This window comes from Camarhynchus parvulus, chromosome 6 (genome assembly GCF_901933205.1).
Source record: "Camarhynchus parvulus chromosome 6, STF_HiC, whole genome shotgun sequence".
Lineage (NCBI taxonomy): Eukaryota > Metazoa > Chordata > Aves > Passeriformes > Thraupidae > Camarhynchus > Camarhynchus parvulus.
The window spans coordinates 5668381-5689114 of record NC_044576.1 but is presented as its reverse complement, the minus strand read 5'-3'; the positions used below and the strand labels follow the sequence as shown (position 1 = coordinate 5689114).

At 41.6% G+C, this 20734-nt stretch overlaps 1 protein-coding gene across 1 annotated transcript in view; it reads right to left on the bottom strand.

Annotated features, from left to right (window-relative positions):
* JMJD1C (jumonji domain containing 1C) overlaps positions 1-18055 on the bottom strand; it is a 159940-nt gene extending 141885 nt beyond the window's left edge. The window contains 1 exon segment of the mRNA XM_030951158.1: positions 17743-18055. Within this exon segment, the coding sequence (XP_030807018.1) occupies positions 17743-17883 (141 nt within the window). The 5' untranslated portion in view covers positions 17884-18055.
* Positions 18056-20734: the final 2679 nt, after the last annotated feature.

Here is a 20734-nt window from a genome sequence, read left to right as displayed (position 1 = left end):
TCCCGAACACTGTGGCTCAGAATTTTGCTGTATATATACTGAACTGACAAACAAATAGCGATTTCTAACATAAGAAACCCAGATTTTCCTTTCTGTGATTAGGTTCATCAATAAACCAGAACAGGATTTACCAGCCACTGCCAATTATACAGGATCTGCAGCTGCCTTGCATCTGGAGTGCAGCAATCCATTTGCCTAAGTAAACTCAAGAGTTTTGGTACTTAACTGGCAGCAGATTAATTAGCCCAGAGTGTCACATTAGAGAAACCAACTCTGGAGGAAAAGTGGGCAAAGACTAGCTAAGAAAACATTAGACACAAGCTGGTCAGAGTGATCTGTGAATGCAAACACAGGCAATACCTGAGCACTCAAACCTACAAGTTACTTCAAGCTAGGGTTTGTCAGGATTCTCAACCAATGCACAGCAACAGGTTAAATTGTGAGAAGGACTGATGGTGAATAAACAGATTATTTAGCACAGAAGATCATGAATCAGTTCACAGTTTTGTTTTAGAGGGTTCTCTTTCATACAAAATACTAAGCTGGCTTGTGTCCCAATGCTTAGCAGCTACATTAGTGCCAGACAATGACTTGCCAGCACATCTAATGCCACCACAGTAAACACATTCTGCAACACAGACATCAAAATCCTTGCACCTGCACTTTCCAGAACGTAACATTCCTCATCCAGTGCACCATGTGCCTAATGGAAGCTAAGGAGCCACAGTAATAGTGGAGCTCATTAAAGAGACATTTACAAAGAACAGAAATACCCAGCTGCCAGAGCAAGACATCATTCAGCAAATAATCTCTCCCCTCTCTGCTCTTATCCACAAAGGAAGCCTACAAAACGCATTTGGAAAAATGAGCCTAGGGACAAACTTCAATGAACACCAAAAACCATAAACTCAGTAAAGTGCCACAAACCCAGTAATTTTACTCCCCTCTTCATGTTCCAAACAACCAACTTTTTTTTTTTTTTACTTTTTTTTTCTGGAGAATAAACTTATTTTAGCAGTTCTTTCACTCCCTCCTCCCATCCCCTCAACCCTGCTGCTTTTATTTCAAAGACTCAGATGATGAAAAGCATATCTAGTTTTTTTACCAACCACCTACAGCAAAACATTTAATAATGGTTTCTCTACCTTTGAAACTTGGTTTGGCTATACTCTAATACAGTCACACAATAATGCCCATCTTTCAAGAGCTCCTATTTTTTCTTAACACATTTGCTAAATCTAGATGAACTCCCTTCTCAGTAGCCCTTTTAACTGACAGCCTACTATATATACACATACCATAAGCACAGGATACAAAAGCTGCAGGTTCACCAAGGTTTTACCTTAGAAAGGCAGACCCCCTCCCACCATAAGGCATAAAAACTTTACCAATTCTCTGAGCACAGAATTGAAGAAAAGTAAAAATTGGGTTTAGTTACAGAACTAAGACTTGGTGTCACTCACAGTTCAGCCAATCTCCCTCCAGAGACCCAGATGTTGCAACAGAACTTATTCATACATTCAATCCCTCTGATTGTGCTCTTGGACAAAGCCCTGTCACCCATCATAAGTATTGTTCATGACCTACTGGCTCTACCTTGTTTACTGACTGATACTTTAGATTATCCTTTTTGGAACCTATAACCAAACTGATTTCCTATTTTTCTTTAAGCACAATGAGACAAAGATTGAGAAAGATGTCTAAAGAATGTCTATTTTAACATCTTGTGGTGATACTTAAGGCTATGTTGACTTTTTCAGGCACACCCATTTTCAGGACTCCTACATCTCAGTCCGAATGCTTGAATTATTACAACCCACACTTGTGAGTGGGAGCTGAAAATGTGGGCAAAAAAAATTTTAAAAAATCTTCTTGTACAACAGTAGTCCTGGAGGCTTAATTAAAAACAAAAGCCCAAAAAAGCAAAGGAAAAAAAAACCCCAAAACACAAGGGATAACACAGTCACTGGCTCAACAGCACTCAAATTCTTTGCCAAGACACAAAATTCTTTCTGTTCCTGCCTATTTTCCCTAGACACCTCCACCTCCTCCTTCCCATTAAACTAAACCAATATGTTCACACAGTTAAGTGTTCCAATAACTTGGTCAATATAAAATATTCATGGTAGTTCCAAATCTATCAAATTAGGATAAATACTCCCTCCCAATTCAAAAAGCATAAAGTCTCAGAGAACTGCAAGCACATCAATGCTTCTTCTTCCCCTAGCAACTCCCACAGGTTGTCCTCTTGTAGAAGAATTAAGAACTTAATCCTGAGGGCATTTAATAACAGCACAGTCCATATTTCACCATGTTTTACCACTTTTACAGGTTGGAAATGTTAAAACAAGGGGGTGTCACAAACCCTGCTTAACACTTAAAATTTTGTTAGGCAAAACTGAATGAATACAGATCAGAACATATGGAGCACTTCTTCTGCTTTTCTTGATGCAACCCACGGAAGTGATAAGCTTGGCTTGTGACCAATTTGACATCTTGACAAATCAAGTCAGCTCCTCACAGAAAAAGGATCTCAACTGTTATAGTTGAGACTGATATTTGGGCAATCCAGGTTAATTTGATTATTACTCAACTCCTCTGTCACTCCCAATTATTAAAACCTTTACAATAAAGTCAAAACCAAGGGGTCTTTGCTACATCGATAACATAAAACACAACCAGCATCACAAGTGATATATGAAAAAGTCTGCTGGCAACTCAAGTTGCCACCAACCTCCGTCATCAAGATGTCAATGATGGTGGGCCTAATAAATCACCAGAAAAACATCCAAAGCCTTAAGGTTTGAAAAGGTAGCACTCAAACTTTGAGATCAGTATTAATTTAAACTTTCATTAGAAATACCTCATTCCACTTACCACTTAGTTTCCTAGACCACAAATTATATGCAGAGAGTTCAAAAGTCACGAGTTTAATCCATTTCAAAAGTTATTTCCTGAGTTGATACCACAGAAACAAAAGAAGTGGGATAGAAATGAAGAATACATGCTCTGTGCTGAGGGAAAATAAGTTCAAAATATAATAGGAGGTGAATCAGACTGCTGAGCACAATCCTATGGTTAGGGTCACAAAACCCATTAAAACTCCCTCAGTGATACTAACATGCATAGTTTGCACCTCAAGCATATTGTGCTTAAGACAAAACTTTCAGTGTTCATCCCAATACTTTTTGTTTCCATCATGTCCTTCAAGGTCCTTACCCTTGTGTATCTTTAAGTCCTCCCCTAGGTTTGCAATTCAGTTACTACATCATGTTTTCCTGTGGATTTCACAGAACTCTGCTCTCACACAGCATCTCACAATGCTGTTATACAATAATCGTATAATGACAAGTATCTGTCTTTTCTACATCATTTTGCCTCCTTCCTTTATTAGTGTAACTTAGTGGGATTTTGGTTTCAAAGACTTCAGACTCAGCTACAAAATACCAAATCCCACTTCTGCTGCATATGTAGAACCTGTCACTAGCTACATTAATAAAAAAAAGGAAAGGTGGGGAAAAAAAAAAAAGGAGAATTCCATTTCAACCTGCCACCTCAGAGTTTTATCCCTGGCTATCCTTCATGTTTGACAGACAACTGAGAAACTCCAGTGGAGCTACTTTGCTATACACCTCAAAAATGTCTCCTACTCTCCTCTGTCAAAAGATTTCCCAAAGGTTAGGCTGCAGGACACAAACAATACATCATTATAAGCTCATTTCAGCTCCTTGTCACTCTGGATTTCAGAAACTCTGTAGCAGTGACAATTTTAGCCCTGAGTTTGCACAGCACCTACCACAGTGAGGTCTTGGTCAAAGAGTGTCCTACAAAGCAAACAGAGTTGCATGGATACAGAAACCGTAATCTCAGCAATTCCAAAACAGACTTGGCCAAAGTTTATCGTGCAATACACAGTCTATTTACCCTGGAACATCTCAGTCTTACCTTCAGACAAACAAAACCACATATTCACAAGTCCATTTATGAAGTTAACCACCCCCAACCCATGAGACCATCTTCAGCAAAAATATACCACTACTAAATCAATTTATTGCCCACAGAAGCAAAGAGCCAACATACCTTTGTAACCATCTACCAGAAGCAGCATTTATATCTTTTATTTTAAAATGAGAAATCAGTAGTTTCAGTAGGTTTGATCTTCACAATAAAAATAAAAGTTATTAGTTACTTAACTGGATCTTATTTCCTGAGGGAAAGGAGGTTTACTGGAGTCTTCCAACTGTGAGGACAGGACTAGATGATTATGAGAATTCTGAAGTACTCTAACCATAGAAAAATGCAATAAAGAGATATGGTCTAAGGAGAAATTAAAATATAGCTCATCATTGGGGTAGGTAGGGTACAAGAAATGCTAAAGAGGACTTGGTGCTTTGATGCTAAACAGACTTGGGGCTTTGGTGCTAAACAGGATTGAGTGCTTTGCACAGGATGAGAGAAGATTAAAAGCAGAGTCAATAATGTTCACTCATGTATTCAGAAAGATCTCAGTCTGATAAGCTATTTTAAGACACCTTCTCCCTGCATAACACTTTCCATTGCCAGTTTTCTCATGCTGGCTACCTTGGTTTGATATTTCTAAAATTAGAAGCTGAGAAAAAACATAGAACACAGCAAGATGCATGGGGATGTTATCTAACAGCACTCATTTCAAAGCACATCAACAATGCCTTCTGTTTGCAATGACTGTGATATTAAGTGTTCTATGAAATTGTTTAAAGATTTCTTTGCAAATTACTTTCATATATTGCAACCTGTAGAAAAATTTTAATTGTAGGCTTTTCCCCAGAAGTGCATTTGCCATAATGCACATACACTTTAACTTAAAGGCCACTGCAAGCTCAAACCAGTGTCACAGGCTAACCACCCTACAAAGTTTGGCATGACTGCTAAAACAGGACGTCATTTTCTTCCAGATTGTTAGTAAATCTTCCAGACAGTTAGTAAAATCTTGCATCAGTGTATCTGAGTAAGTAGTTTCCATTTTAGATCATGTCAGAAAACAGATAAAAGGATTACACAGAAGCAACCAATAAAGAAATAGACTTCAAAGCACAACTTAAGAGCATGCACTGCCCCATACCCATGGTTACTGCTCCCCACATCACCCTTCACCACTACTCAAGTGCCATAGAGCACAAACCCCACTCCCTCAGCTCTCCCAATCAACAAAGCCAATAAAACACAGCAGAGGAAAGGCCTGCACAGTCCATTGCACAAATACTACAGCAGCAATTTCCAACTTCTGTTGCAAAGCAGATATATCTATTTTCTTATTAAATATCTCTAGTTTTTATCACCATAAATGCCAAGACTAGTAGGCAATATATCATCACCACACAAACTTATTACATTCTACTGTTGTTTCTAGGTGTGTTTATACACACACACACACATATATATAGTTTTTAAAGCATGTTTCCCAGTCAAGATTTCCTTATTAACTTTCAGCTACTGACAAATTTCAGAGGATCTGGATGTTTCTGGCAACAAATGAATTTCTTATGAGGCTAGCAAAACAAATGACTTGCAAATCCGTACAGTGTGCTGATGGTGAGCTGGCTGCCTGCCTAATAGGCAGGCCTGCAGTTCCAAACCTCATGTTGCCACTGCCCAGCTGACAGGCCCAATAAAGAAAGGTATGGAATACTGATGTGGTGAAAAAACACCTGGTATTAATTAAAAGTAGCTTTCAGCAAAACACATATTTAAGTTAGACATCACCGTCTTCTAAGGCCCAAAGGGAAAGAAAACACCAACTTCTCCACACTAAAAGAAAAAAAGGTTAATTCTGTAGCCTCACTGGTTCAGACATTAAGATTGATATTCACACTTGAATAGCCTGAAGGTGGATAAAGCTGCAGAAAGAGTTTGCACTTTACCAGACATCTGATAAACTAATCCCCTTCAAGGCTACCTGTCTGCTTGAGTTCTCATAACTAAAAGAATTCAACAGCAGCTTTATTTAAAATCTGAGATTAAAAAAAACTCAGCTGAAAGGGAAGCCAATCAAGCAGCACATATTCAGAGAAAATGTGTGTGCATTAGCACAGACACACTCAAAACCACTTTTCTGTGTGCCACATGTAGTCCAAACCTACCACAGTATCAGGCACCATGTCCCTCCACCACAATATGTTTTAAGGAAGCAGTTTCCAAGACCTAACTTTCCAGAAGCTTATCCTAACTCCCAGAATTATGCTGCTGTGTCATTATCCACGGTACTCAGACCACCAGCCTATAGTTCTCTACCCCAGAAACTCTGCAATTCTAAGTGAGGTTTGAGCTCAGGCTCTCTGTCCTACACATGCAGTCCCAGAAGAGCAGCACATGCCTGCTACAAGTGAGCCTCCCTCTGCAGCCAAGAGCTGACAAATAACAAGCAGATACAGCTAAGTCCTAGAAAGAGAAGTAAACAAAGCAATTAAGGCAGCCACAAAACCCCCTCAGTTCTTCAACTGACATAAGAAATACCAAACTGACAGCTTTAGGAACAAGAATTGCACATGGCCCAAGCTGTAATTAATTACGCAGCAATACCAGCTTCATGTCTCTGCTCTGACCCTAAGTAATCAATGCTTTTTGAGATTCCCTTTTTTCCCAAGCTTAAAAAACCACTAGGTTTGAGTAAAGCTATCAATTCAGGTACTGAACATCAACATTTACACTTTCCTTGTTTACAAATGTCCTAATATTTCTTTGTGCTAGAGAAGAGACCCAGAGCAGCCAGAAGCCTCCCAGGAAGGGATACTGCCTTTTGTGCAGACAGGAGGAGCCTTCCTTTTGTCAATTTACATCAAGCTACATATAGGTTTCTGCATTCAAACCAGAGTCCTCTCTTCTTCCCTTGCCTCCTCCGTTGACTGACCCATACCTTCTAGTCTGTGTGTCACAGCACACGTCACAGTCGAGATGGCCACAAAACACAGAAAATCATCAAACAATTTCAGAAAGCTTCAACCCATACACAGCAACACCTTACCACTTCAGAAGGCTTCAGGTCTTTGCTCATCTTGTTCTTCAGCCCAACCTTTTATGCCCTGATGCTCATGCCTTGCACCTGTGTGCCCTCTGCTCCCTTTGGTGATTGGTCAGCACACCAAGGCTCATTATCCTCAATACTGCTCCCCTGCTTCTCACAGCTGTAGCTCATTGGGGATGAAGCTTGGCCTCAGCCCCACTCCCAATCACCACAGACTGTGTACCTACATGTATGTGCCTGCCTGGTCTTTTCATAGGAAGTCCTGATTAAAGAGCTCAAGAACTGATAAAAAAGTTTTCAGGGAAAAAAAAGGGAAAAAAAAAAGTTCTTTTTTCATTCTTTCCTGCCTCCAAACACTAGCTAACCCAGTCCTAAGACTCCTGAGAGCCATTCTGCATGTCCTTATATTGTCCTCTTCCTAACTGAAGACATACTTCCTAAAGTGCAGACCAAGACCAAAACCAGACTTCTGTAAAAAAAGAAGGAAAAACACAGACATAGAACTAATTGGTTATGTCAACTGAAGCCTCAAACTCTTTCAAATGCACCAGTAAACATTCCTGGAACACAGGTTCCAGATACCTGGAAATGGATAGTTACCATAATACAAACCACATCTTGGAAAAGAACCTAACAGGCTATTGAATGCAGTCCTTTTACTTCAGCCAACAAACCTAAGAACCCTCTGGAGATACAAACTTCCTCCATTTAAGAGGAACCAACTGAAGAGCCCTATTAAGTTCTACCATTATTCTAGCAGAAAAGTGATATATGGGCAAACTGAACACTTGTATCCTGTGTATCACGTTTGAAACAAAACCATTGAGCAGCAATCAATTCTGCCATGTTAGTGAAACATGAGCCATGTTCAAATGCATTTAAAAGTTTAAATTAAAAAATTAGTTTTAAATCAGATATCAGAAAACTTACTGTCAAACAAATTTTGACAGGGAAAAATATGCCAAGGCATACACACACATCTCACTTGACCTGAATAGGCAACATTACGGAACTCAAAAAAAAAAACCACCAATAAAGTAAGCAGTATCAGCAAGCCATTTTTCTAAGCATCCACAGAAAGCCTAATCTTTTAATTTTAAATACAAAAATCTTTACAATCATTTACTAAAGTACTACACTCAGTTTTAAAAGAAACCATCTGATGGAATCGTAGTTAGTCAATGAATAATTTATTAAACAAGATTTTTCATTTTCCATAGTCCTAGGCCTGACTCACTAAATTGAAATCTTGTAAAAGCAATCAGTAACAAAAGAAACGGGTTAATTTAGACTACATACTTTTAAAGGAAAAAATACTACAAAGTAACAAAGCACTTGAAACATTTTCTATTTATAAAAACAAATTGAACTTTCTTTAAATGAGTCAAAATGTGTTATCTCTTCTGAAAGATCACACAGAAGGAGGTAAGTACACCATTACACAGAAAAGCTACCTATTTAATTGAGAAGTGATCGTGACATTATCTAAAAATATTCACATATCACATTCTGACCTACATACAAATTTTAAAATATGACAATATATACGAGGTTCAGGTGTATTTAGGACAGCACACCTGAATTTACACTTAGCAAGCCAGAAATATTTCATTATCACCTCCACATTTTTTTTATCTTACTCACTGCTTAACTGCTATTAAATAGATTACCACCAAGGTCTGACCAACATCTGGGTATACTAAACATAAATGCACCTGCAACAATTTTGTTACCAAAACTAAAAAGAAAAATCAACTATATACTCCAGTGAAGAAATAAATTAGAATTTTTTTAAATTTAAAACTCATTCATAATGTTACCTCATTTCCTGAAAAAAAAATTAACTCTCCAGTATTAAATTAAAAGGGAATCACGTGAAGATACACATCTTGGTGGAGAGCCATTTAAGATAAGCAAACAAACTGCACTCTTTGGAATAATCTAGTTCAAAGAGACATTTATTTGGACAGGGTTGGTAGGGACTGACAGAAGAGATACCTTCATTTCTCTTTGGTTAAGAAACAGTGAAGGAAAATTGCCACATTTATAAGCTCCGGGAGACAAATATGAAGTCACAGAGCACAGCTATTAAAATCCTGAGTGCCATGCAAAAATAATTAAAAAATCATGAATGGTAAACAAGGGGTGACTGTGGACTTGCACCTCACAATGCAGGGACCAAAGCGTATCTGAAACAGCAGAAGGGAATCCTGACTATGATGCACAGGTAAAGCCTGACCCTTCTTTGTCACAGGCTTTTGAGAAGTTCACAGAGATTCAAAGATTTCCCACTAATTCATTTATGAGAAACCCAGGAAGGGCTACAAACCTCCAAGTCCTCAGCTGGATGAAGTCCCTGAGCTCCAAATCCCTCTAACAAAACACTGAGGAAGTGCAGCCATATGCCAGAATTGTAGAGGTTTGACAAAAAGCAGCACAACAGCTCTGAAGGCCACAGTACCTCATTCCATTCAATCTTCAATTATAACAGCTTTTGTACTTTTGACTAAAATGTTGGCAACTAGACCACTGTTAGCTCCTAACTCTAAATCTCACCAAGAGTCTACAGCCTAAAACTCATTAACCTGCCCCCTAAAAGCTGCTTGCACCATGTCTTGATTGGATGCTCTTGCTTCTGTTTTTGATGAAGACCAAGGCTGAAAAATTGAAGTCTTCAAGTTATGTTGTAGGAAGAATTAGGGTGCAAGAAAAAGTACAGATTAATGAGAAACTCCAGCCTAAGACTTTAATACCTGGTTTTCCTTCTCCAAGATTTTCTATACTGACTGAAAAGTTTAGATCACATATTTTCCATTATTACCCCAACAAGTTTCTTTGTCTGCTTGACTTTGGGTTTTGGGCTGCTTTGTTTGTTTTTGAAAGGTAGTAAATTTACATTTCATGTTTCAGGAAAGAAGAGAAGCCAAGAAAAACAAACAAAAAAAAAAGGAAATCATGTGGAGGAATGTTTCAAAATGAACTGTCCTTGCCAACACTCCTCCAAAATACAGCCTTTCCAGTTCCTCCTCACCAGACATGCAGGACTGGAGAGATCTGACTTGGACCACCTGGCAATGACTCAGCAAGCACTCTCTTTTTCACAGACTAATCAAAATTCAGATCTTAAACCATCATTTGATTGAAGAGCCCTAGTCCCGTAGCCAAAAACTAAAACCATGGTGAGCCAAATAAGTCAGCAGTGTCTACTTGAGTTACCTGCAGTGAAGCCTCACTGCAATGATTTCAACATCTGCATCAGCTGTGGTGCTGTTCAGAACACTCAAAAAGATCCTCCTTGATGCACAAGTATTATAGGCAACACTTTACTGAGTCATCAGAGGTTTATGCATTTTAACACAGATCTAGATGCTTAGGTTTCCCTCAGAGCATTTAGTTTCACATCTATTCTTCCAAAACTTGCTTTTGTAATTAAGTCTTGCATCAGCAGACATCAAATGATCATGTCATGCACTATTGTGAACATTTATTTCTTTATTCAGCTGAAAAAAGAAATTACTCATACTATGTGAATAAGTATCATTAATACAACTGAACACATCTACTAGGTACTGCATACAACCCTCAAAGACATTTAAGTCAGTTTTCAACTTCATTCGGGCCCTGGTCCAGAGACATTTCTCCTGGACACAGTTCCACCTTAAGCTGCTCCTACCCTCGGACTGATCCCATACCACCTCCTCCAGCCTCAGTGCAACTCCCTGAAGTGCCATACGGTGAAGGATCAGGAAACTGTTCAGGGTTAAAAAAAATTAAGCCAGCAGTGCCACCAAGAGAAATGTCTGTGGAACCACAGTCTTCTAAACTTCTCAAAACATCGCCACTGGAGGATCAAGCTTGACACTTTCAATGCTCATCCTGCATCTTCTGCGCCCATGAAGATCTGAATAGAGCATATAAAGTAGCTCCAAGCCAGTTGCTGTATGTACATGAAAGTAACTTCCTCAGGAGCAAATCAAGTGGCTTCATTCCACTTAATTCTGAAACATAGCAACAGCTGTTTTAAATAAAATAATATTTTAAAGAAAATTACCAGAAAGCAAAACACAGCAAAATCCTTGATGCTCATCTGGATCCCCTGCTCTCATTCTGTCTTATAACATTGAAAATTAGTGGTGGACAGGTACAACACCAACTAACAATAGTAACTTTCTGGAGGAATCAATATGATGAAGCAATACAGCATTAGTTTGGCTTAGAATTCTCCACCAGTCTCCGAGAACAGGCTGGTTACAAGCAGAGTAGGTCTCAGTCCCTACCTAGTAGGGTGAGAAGGGAAACCCTCCCTGAAGCAACATGGGATGTCAAAGCCCAGAGTGCAGCAGTGGGCAGTCACAGCACGTCACAGAGGAGTCTCTTCCCAGACAAACACTCCCTGCCAACTTCAGCTCAACTTCTCAGATGATCTGTACTTACTTTTTTTGAGCAAAAGCAGCAGCAGTTTACAAAGTCCAACTGAATGGGAAAGTCAAGCCTAATCCCAGTAAAGATTCAAGATCCCTGATGGAACTAAGAATCTCTACAGTTTGCTGATAGTAGGGTTAGAAGAAGGCTGAGCTGATTTTTGGCCAAATTTCACAAGGACCACTTTTAAAATACATTCTCTCTAATACTAAATATCAGTTTTGCTGATATTCTGAACCTTCTCAAGCAGGTTCAGAGATCCTGGAAGGTGCACAAGAAAAATGGCTTCTTATAAAATAGTTGCTCATTTTTTACAACTCTTTATGATGGCTAGGCCATGCTTTCAGACAGCTCTGAAGATTCACACAAAGTTCCAGAAGAGAAAAATCTGAGGTAACACAAATGTGGAATAATACAGTACTTATACACAAAACATATAAAAGGCAAAAGCAATTTTTTCATTAAGAAAATATCTGATATCTCTTCCTAAGAGCCTTCTGAAAGATTTAACTACAGTATAAAACCTTTCTTTTTCCATACTTTGTTCACTGTTGCTTACTTTGCAACTAGGCAACAAATTAAATGGTTCATCCCTAGCTCAGGACACCTAAACTCTCTTTGCAATCCTGACCTTCAAACAAACTTTCCTCAAAATCCATCAGTGCAGGTACATTTATTTATTGATCTACATCATACTCAGGTTTCTGTCAGTAAGAGAAGTGAAGAGGGAAGGGCAGAGTATAAAGCACTGAATCCTTGCAGTCAATTTCATAGGACTACTCCTCTGTTTGATCTTTTTGTCAAATTACTATGAAAGAGATACTCCTTCCTGAACTGTCTCTGGAATACAGATGAGGCCACATTCACAGACACAGGATGACAAGCTCAACCTTACTAGAAACACAAAAGGAAAGAGGAAGTTTTCTTTACAACTTAGCCAAGAAAAGACTGCCCAGCTGACACACACCAAACTTACAAGACTCTTGTTGGCATCAACACTGATACAGAACAGCAGAAACAACTGAAAAAGGCCTAAATCCCTGTCGAATTTTGAGCTTCTCCCACTCCTTTCAAACCAGATTCAAAACACATCCTACAACAACATTCCTTCATTCAGAGGCAGTGGTGATGTGATAAACTCTGGCATGTCTTTAGTGTCATCTCCAATAGCTGAAGGAAATAACGTGACAGGATCCTCATCAACAACTTGCTCTTCATCTTTAACCCAGATGCTAGTACAGAAACACAGAATTTTTAAATTCCATTAACCACCAACAAGCTGTGCAAGACTAATTTGAAGTATATTTATTTGTTTACTTTCTACAACAATTTTACTGAAGATTTTTCTGTGTCTTCCAGTTTATGTCAAGGCTAGCAAGTCAAAGCTGCAGAGCACATACTTCAATAGTAAGGAACGAAAAAATAAATTTCATTTTCAACAGACCAGCTCAAATTTGTTAAAAAAATTAGCACATGCACTTTAGCCTTATAATACTATCTTAGCAAAAGGAAAACAGAGGACAATATGCAACACACTGCACTAAAAATCAATATATGGCAGGAACCAAGTGTAACCTACAGAAGTGCAATTCTGTGCCTCTATGACAAAGACAGATCCCATTCATAAACTTTGGGAATGCAGAAGCAGGAAGACAAAAACAATTACAGTTTGTAAAAAGACTAGGTAAGAGCAGCTCCACAAATAGTGAAGGCAAATTCAACTTCATCATTTAGTGAGAAACTAATCAGGGTATGGTGTATACTTATCTAAAATATATTTTGTTTTCCAATTATCCAAAATTATTTAAAATTATTTTCATATTAAGTGTAACACAGTTGTGGTAAATTTTCATTACATTTTGTGAACTTCCACTTTACTTTTAAATGGAGACAAATTCAGTTAAAACAGATACACAATCTGCTGATATTCTCTTCAAGTGGCTTTACCAGACTTACTGAATTTTTAACAATTGCCTGTTTGTAAATTAGCAGATATGAGATACCAAAAAACTACAATTCACCAAAATTATTAGTGTATTGTTTACAGCATTATCTCTTACTGACTTTACTGTAAAAATCACACAGCTGCTTCAAACTATCATTAATATTTAGGCTTTTATGAAGAGTATCTGATATGGTGATTTATTGCCACAATATATTTCCCTGTGCACAATTATTAGATGTTAGTCTGCCTATCATAATTCATTAAAGACTACCAACTCAATTTTTATGCTGTCTTCCAAACCATGTGCATCATGGCAGAAAAATTCATGCATCAATAAACAAGAACTTACAAATTACTGAGATTTCAGTATTTAAAATTAATGAAAGAATTCTTTATTAAGAGTTGCACACTGTATGTTTAAAAGTTTACTTCCATTTTCTCTTTCATCACCACATCAAAGGTTTGCAACCTATGGCCCAGAAAGCAATTCTTATGGGACAGTAAAGACCAGGGAGATCATATGGCACTGACTCCACCTCTTTCCTCCTGGCCATTTCTTTATTTGCCCAGTTATCACTGTAATCAGAGCAGCACACAAGCTTTTCCAGGCAGTTACAAGGAAGGAAAAACAGAGCTCCCAGTTTCCTCTGACAACACTCTGTGGGAGGCTGAAAAATAGTTACGAATTCTCACAATGGCTGTGAAACAGACACACATATACACACAAACACATATATCAAACTTCTGTCCTTGCTTTGATTTAAAAAAAAAATGCTTTGCATGCAAAAAAAATGTCCAAGAAAGAAAGATCAAGAGGTCTAACTTATAAAGCTCAGACCATGAAAAGCAGCAAGAAAACTCCTGGATTGGATTTTCTACATTGCACACATTATACCTGTATGGGAGGTGTTCACAACATCTGCAAGCATTACAGGATGACTAAGAAAGAGGCACAGCTTCCAAATCCTGGCATGGAGGGTCTCATGTAATGGCAAGAGCATTCAGAAGCAGTGCCAGCTGTTCTCACCATATTCCCCACTAGTGGTGAATTAATAGGAAAGCTGAGGAAGGCAAAATTTCTATAAAGCAATGGGAGAAAAGATACTTTGATAGTATTCTCTCTCTTTGTAAAGAAATACATTATAAAATAGATCTTACGTATCAGCTATATTGCACTCGTGAAAAGTATAAGGAAAGACTTATTTAATATACTTCTTACTTCATTTAGTACACTAATGGAGTAGGGAAGACCTAGCAGGAGGAAAATACTAGACAATTGAGTTCTTTCCTACGTTTTTCTACCAGGACAATAATTTCAACTATGAAAATAATAATTAACTTATCTATAAAAATACAATCATGAAACAAATTTAGCAGCATACGAAAACTGACCTTTTGATTTCCCTGCTCAAAGGTGGAGAGCAGCTAGTCCAGCCTTCAGGTCTGGAGTTCCTGATTTAATGAGGAGTTCTGTTTACAGCAGAACTAATGAAGCTCAGTTTCCTCTGGATTTGCTCTTATAAGCCTGTGGCCACTTAACATTAATTACCTCAGTTGCCTCTAAACTTGCCCATGTCTCCTTGAGCTCCTGCACCCCATAAAACTCCCCATTTGTCCATATATTCCCACAGGCACACACTGAGGCTTGCTCTCACACTTTCATTAATGCTCAGCCCTTAAACCCACCTTCTCATTCCACCAGTTCCATCACCTATGTCTGAATGGTGTAAGACAGACAGCATATGCTGCAGCTGCTCTCAGGCTGGGTGTGCACGCTGGCTGGCCAGCTGGAGATTGCCTCTTCACTTCCAGGACAACGCCAAATGCCATGACCTCCTTGCTTTTATGGTTTTTTGGGGAGAGGGTTCTCAGATGTCAGCTTTCACAGACTAGGGGAAGGCAGTCTTTCCCAAACATCTCCCTGTTTTTAAACTGGTGGAAATGGACTGGGGGGTTCACACTTACTCAGGAAGAAAAGACACAAAGTCAGTGCAAGTAGCACTTCCTTCCAAAGCCAGGATTAGGAGGTAACTCAGTTCCAGCCAGTTGCAATTCACATTGAAATGCCCACTGCTGCCCTCCTCCTGTCCTGCGGTTCAGGGCAGCTTCTGCATTTCTCATTCATCCACCCCACTCTGGTGGGACCAGGAAAAGACAAAATTGACAAAAAAGTCAGTTCCAACATTTTTATACCGCACCCTGTGGGCAGCAATGAAACTGTCACCAAGAATTACTGCTTCACTCGAGTGACAGGGAGCAGAAGGGTCTGGAGCTATTTACAGGGATGGCCACCTTAAAACAAAAGCCATGGAAGGATAAGAGCAGTAGTTACTCCAGCTAGGATAGCACACATAGAATAGAGCTAACAGAAAAACATCCTTGTCCTTTGCTGGGGGCAGGGGAGGAGGATCATCACATTAGCAAATATCGACTAACAAGAAGTTAATGTTCATTATAAATGCAGAAAGAGAGTCCAACCTGCAGAAACTACCTGTTGCTTAAAGAATCCTCATCATCTTTTCCTCTATCTACTTTTTCCTGCTTTGGGGCCAGAGAACACATAACACAAACCCCAAATGCTGCACTTTAAAGAAGGCAATGATGTTCCAGTAGTTAAGTACTACTGCACCTCTTTAGACCTAGAAATTATTTTCAAGACCTTCCAGAGCTTCCAGCACCCGTAGGTGACTGGGAGTGTATGTACATAGCATAATGCAGTGCTGTGCAGCTATCTTGAACACCAGAAGGAATATGGCCACGTTAGCACTGCACTGCACCCAGGCTGAAATGCTGGAGCATCCATCCTGCTGCTCAGGTACTTTGGATCTATGCAAATGGTGCTTCACTACAACACCCTTAGTAATAAGCATACCCTTAGTCATCCTGCCTCAAAAACCAGCTGAAACGTGACAGTTCTTCCTTAAATTACCAAGAATTGTATAGAAAGAGCAGCTAAAGAGAAAAACAGACACCAAAGTCAAGAAGAGGAACAAGTTTTTACAATCGGCAGCATGCATTTAACAAAACAGACACAGCCCCTGAAATGCCTTTCTCTCTTTATGTCATCTGCCCCTAGAGTTTACAAATTATGGCTCTGACTTGTAAATGTTAGTAAATACCTCCTTAAACCTTACTCAGTGTTTCCATAACTGTATATAGATTCTAGAGACTGCCCTGCAAGAATAACATCCAAAATAGGTTCTAAAAATAAAGTGTTCTAGACGATTCTCACATATAGCCAAAGGCTGAAAACACAAACCATTTCATAAAGAAGGGCATGAACTTGAATTATGAGATTGAATTCAAGGGCTCCGTGAATTATAGCTGGAGAATGGGAAAAAATCCAGAACAGCATGCCAAAAAAAAAAAAAAAAACCAAAAAACACAACCAACCAAACAACCAAGAAAACTAACCCAGAATATAGCAAAAAAGTAGCATCTCAAGTCCACTTTCTGTTTTTGAAACAAAGCTTAAAGTCTGGAACGAACAAAAACAAGAGTTCTTAATTCTGTCATTCACACTTCGAACTAAGCAATCGATAATCTCCAATGCCAGGCAATTGTTTGCCTGATGAGTTTGTAAAAAAGGCAACATTCCACCCCGATCAGTGTCGGGCTGTGAACGCCTCCCCCTTGCCAGCAGCAATATGGATTGCCCAGCGCAGTCCGGTGATTCCTTTTTTCAGCCTACGTAATGCCCATTTACATAGTCGTGATATTTTTAAATGTGCTTTCAGAAGCACTAAATGACATAAAAACATGGCAGGAGACAACCACAGAGGTAACACAGCACTCCTGTGACTGCGGAATTCACGAACAATATAACGCCGAAGTCCGGGGAGCACAATAAAACTCCATTTTACAGATTATGCATTCAGAACGCCAACCCAAGGAAATCCTGGCCGTGTTTCCCCCCCACAGCGAGAGTGTGTCTGAGCACAACAGAGCACACACATATCCTGGCTCCTTCGCTAACCTACACGCACATTCCTACACCCCTTAGGAAAACACTGACAGCGGGCATGAAAGGAAGGGAAACAATGACATTCTTTTAATAACAACGTTCACCAGCGCGTCGGACCCAGTCGGACAGTGCTACGCGGCGGCAGTTCCTGCATTCCCCTGGATCAGCCGCATTCTCCCCCGCTGCTCCGGGGGCAGCCCGATTGTCCCCCGCTGGCCAGGCCGGGCACCGGCCCTCTCGCCCCGCGGGCCGGGGCACGGAGCGGCCGCGCACGCCGCGAGGATCCGCACCTGGCGCCAGCCGTGACCCCCGGCTCCACGTCACTGTGCCCGGCCGGGCGCGGGGCCGTGTCACGCCGGGCCCGCCGCCCCCCGCCGCAGCCCCCGGCCCGGCCCGAGCCGCGGCTCTTACCGCCAGGTCGGGGCTGTGCGAGTCCCGCTGGGACACGGCGCGGATGACCCCAGCCCGCCAGCGCCCGCTCTCCGGCGGTTCCTCGCCGCCGAGGCACAGGAACCGCTTCCCCACCAGCTCCGGCCGCGTCTCCACCGCCATGGCCGCCGCCGCTCAGGCACCGCACCAGCCGCCGAGCCCGCTGCTCTAGGGGCCGCGCATGGCGGGCGTGGGGCGGGGATGGGCGCGGGGCTCTCGGGCTCGCAGCGGCGGGAGGGTCGGAGCCCCTCGGCCGCGCCGCCGCCGCCACAGCCCGACACAAACACCGAGCGAGGGGCGGGGGCGGGCCGGGGGTGCGCGCGCCCTCCCTCACCTCCTCCCTCCCTCACTCCCGCGCGCGCCCGCCCGCCGCGCTGCGGCCCCGACCACTCCGCCCACGCAGCCCCACTGCCATGGAGACCGACGCCGCGCGACGTCTCCCTCCGCCAGGCAGCGCGGGGCTAGCGGCCGCAGCGCGGCAAAGAGTCCGCGGCCGCTGGGGTGGCACCGGGACCCCGCGGGGGCTCGTCCCGTCGCCCCCTGCCCAGCCCCTGCCGGAGCAGCACGACCCTCACCTGCCGCCGCGGTGCCCCCCGAGAGCAGCCCCGCGGTGATGTGACACTGGCGGGGTACCCGCTCCTTGCCTCCGCTGCCACGGCTGCAACTCGGGCACGGCCTCTCCGGGGTTCTTCCCTCGGTGGAAGAAGCGCTGTCCGTCCTCCGCGGGCTCGCCCACACCCTGCTTAAGGCGCACCACTCCGAGAGCTCATTAATGTACATAAATGTGCGAAGGCGGGGTACCAGGAAGATGGAACCAGGCTCTCCCCGGTGGCACCAGGCGATAGGACACGAAGCGACAGGCAAGGTGTTGCTGTGATGCACTGGAAGTTCCACCAGAAGAAGAGAAAGAACTTCTTCACTGTGCTAATGAGACTGGAACAGATTGTCCAGAGGGGGTGCAGTCTGCGTCGCTGGAGATACTCTAGACCTGCCTGGACACAACCCTGTGCCATGTCGTCTAGGACAACCCTGCTAAGCAGGGAGGTTGGACCAGGTGCTCCCCTGTGGTCCCTTCGAGCCTGACCCGTTCTGAGATTCTGTGAGAGCCCAGGCTGGCAGGGGTATCCCAAGAGCCAGGCACCAGCCTGCTGATGTCCCAGCCCTGCAGGGTTTGGGAGAGGCAGGACCAGGTCTGCCACCTGCAGCACCTTCTCCCCTGAAGTCAGTTCGTTGGGGAGTTCAGCAAAGACACCCATCCAATCCATCCACCTTTCCCTACTGCAGACTACAAACTCCCCGGGAATGTAATGTCAGTTTAATCCCTCAGAGGCTTTTAGGGACAGAACACTTCAGCCCTAGAAGACACTGTTGAGTTCTGTTGGATGCCAGCAAACAGTGCGTATGCAAGAAGTCAGCTCAGAGACTCACAGGAGCTGAGAGCTTGGGGTGCAGCACCTGAGGAGCCGTGCAGCCACGTTCTGGAGGCTCTGGGTGCCCAGTGGCTCTGGGTTTGTTGTTCTTTCCATGGCTCCTGTAGCCATGCTGTGGTAATGCCATGTTTGCATTGGAAGAGTTTTTCCTTCACGTTATCTGGAGGTGTAGCTTTCCTGAACTTCTGCCTGCCTTTACTGGCATGCTTGTCCTCAAGAGAGCAGGTTAATGATCTCTCATCTAGCACTAAAAGCAAATTTGAATAGTGCATTTTTGAAAAATAGATTATGAGGCAAAAGCCATAAATCAAGATTGCCAACTTCTCACATTCCTGTATATTTTAGTGGAACAAATAACTTCTGGTACAAGAGAAGTTAATTAACAGAAAACAAACAAAAAATAAATCAATTCATCATTCACCATGACAAGTTTGTTCACAGAATTAGAATAATTTACAAGACATAACATTTATGGAACCTATAGATGCCTGGCATCCCAGGCTGCAATGGATGGAGCTGTATTCTTTAGAAGCTGCAGAAGCACAACCATAGTGCATTTGAGCTAAATGAGATCTTTATTCATGTTCCAAGGTAATGCTACAACCAACAAAAGTGTACTGCAGTCTTGCAAAAAGAACAAAAATTATGTAAGTACTGGGCAGTTATCCATAAAGGGAATAAGAAGTTACAAAACTGATTAAATTAATATTAATCATATCAAAGTACTTGTATTCATTCCCTCTTGTTTAATCAAATAGTAATTTCAGATATTATTGAACTTTACAATGAAATGACATTAATGTGCAATAAAACATAAAATATACCCCAAAATGCCAATTTACATGATTCTAATAGACTGAACTTGTGAATTTATCACAGAATAACAAACTGTTAAGAATCAAATATTTTTAATTTGTTCCAGAAATTCATTTCAAGGCACTGACACTAGAATTATGTTTTAGTATAGATTAGAATTCACTGAAGGCTATTGTTCAATGCAGAACCATTTTATAGTTGTTAATCACCTGAAAATATCAGTAAGATCAAGCAATATGGACATTTAGGTGGCAATTCCCATGGTTAGCTGGCTGTCAGTTCCCAGATGCCAGGTGAGATGGGCAGGGCTTTGCCCTGCTCCCAACAGCACCACTGAGCTGGACCAGGGAAAGCCTTGTCATATCATAGGGCAGCTTCAGTCCCCAGCAACTCATAGCTCAGCTCTTCTATCTTTCACTTATTCAGCTTGGAGCAGCTTTTTTAACCCATATGTGCTTTAGGAAGGTCAAAATTACCATGTTCATGAGGATCAGCATACGAGACCCACAGGTTGCTGGACATCTTCCACCTCCAGCAACTTATTTTCTTGGTCTCTCTTCAGTTATCCATTTCTTCTTTGCAGCTTCCTTCTCTCCTTGTTTCTCTGTGATGAAATTGGGAGAGCACTAAATGCTCAGGATATGAACAAATCAACTATAAATCAACTCAGAGCCTCTGTCTTCAACAAAACAAAGTCATGGTGCTGTGGGCCAAGGCCTGAAAATAGC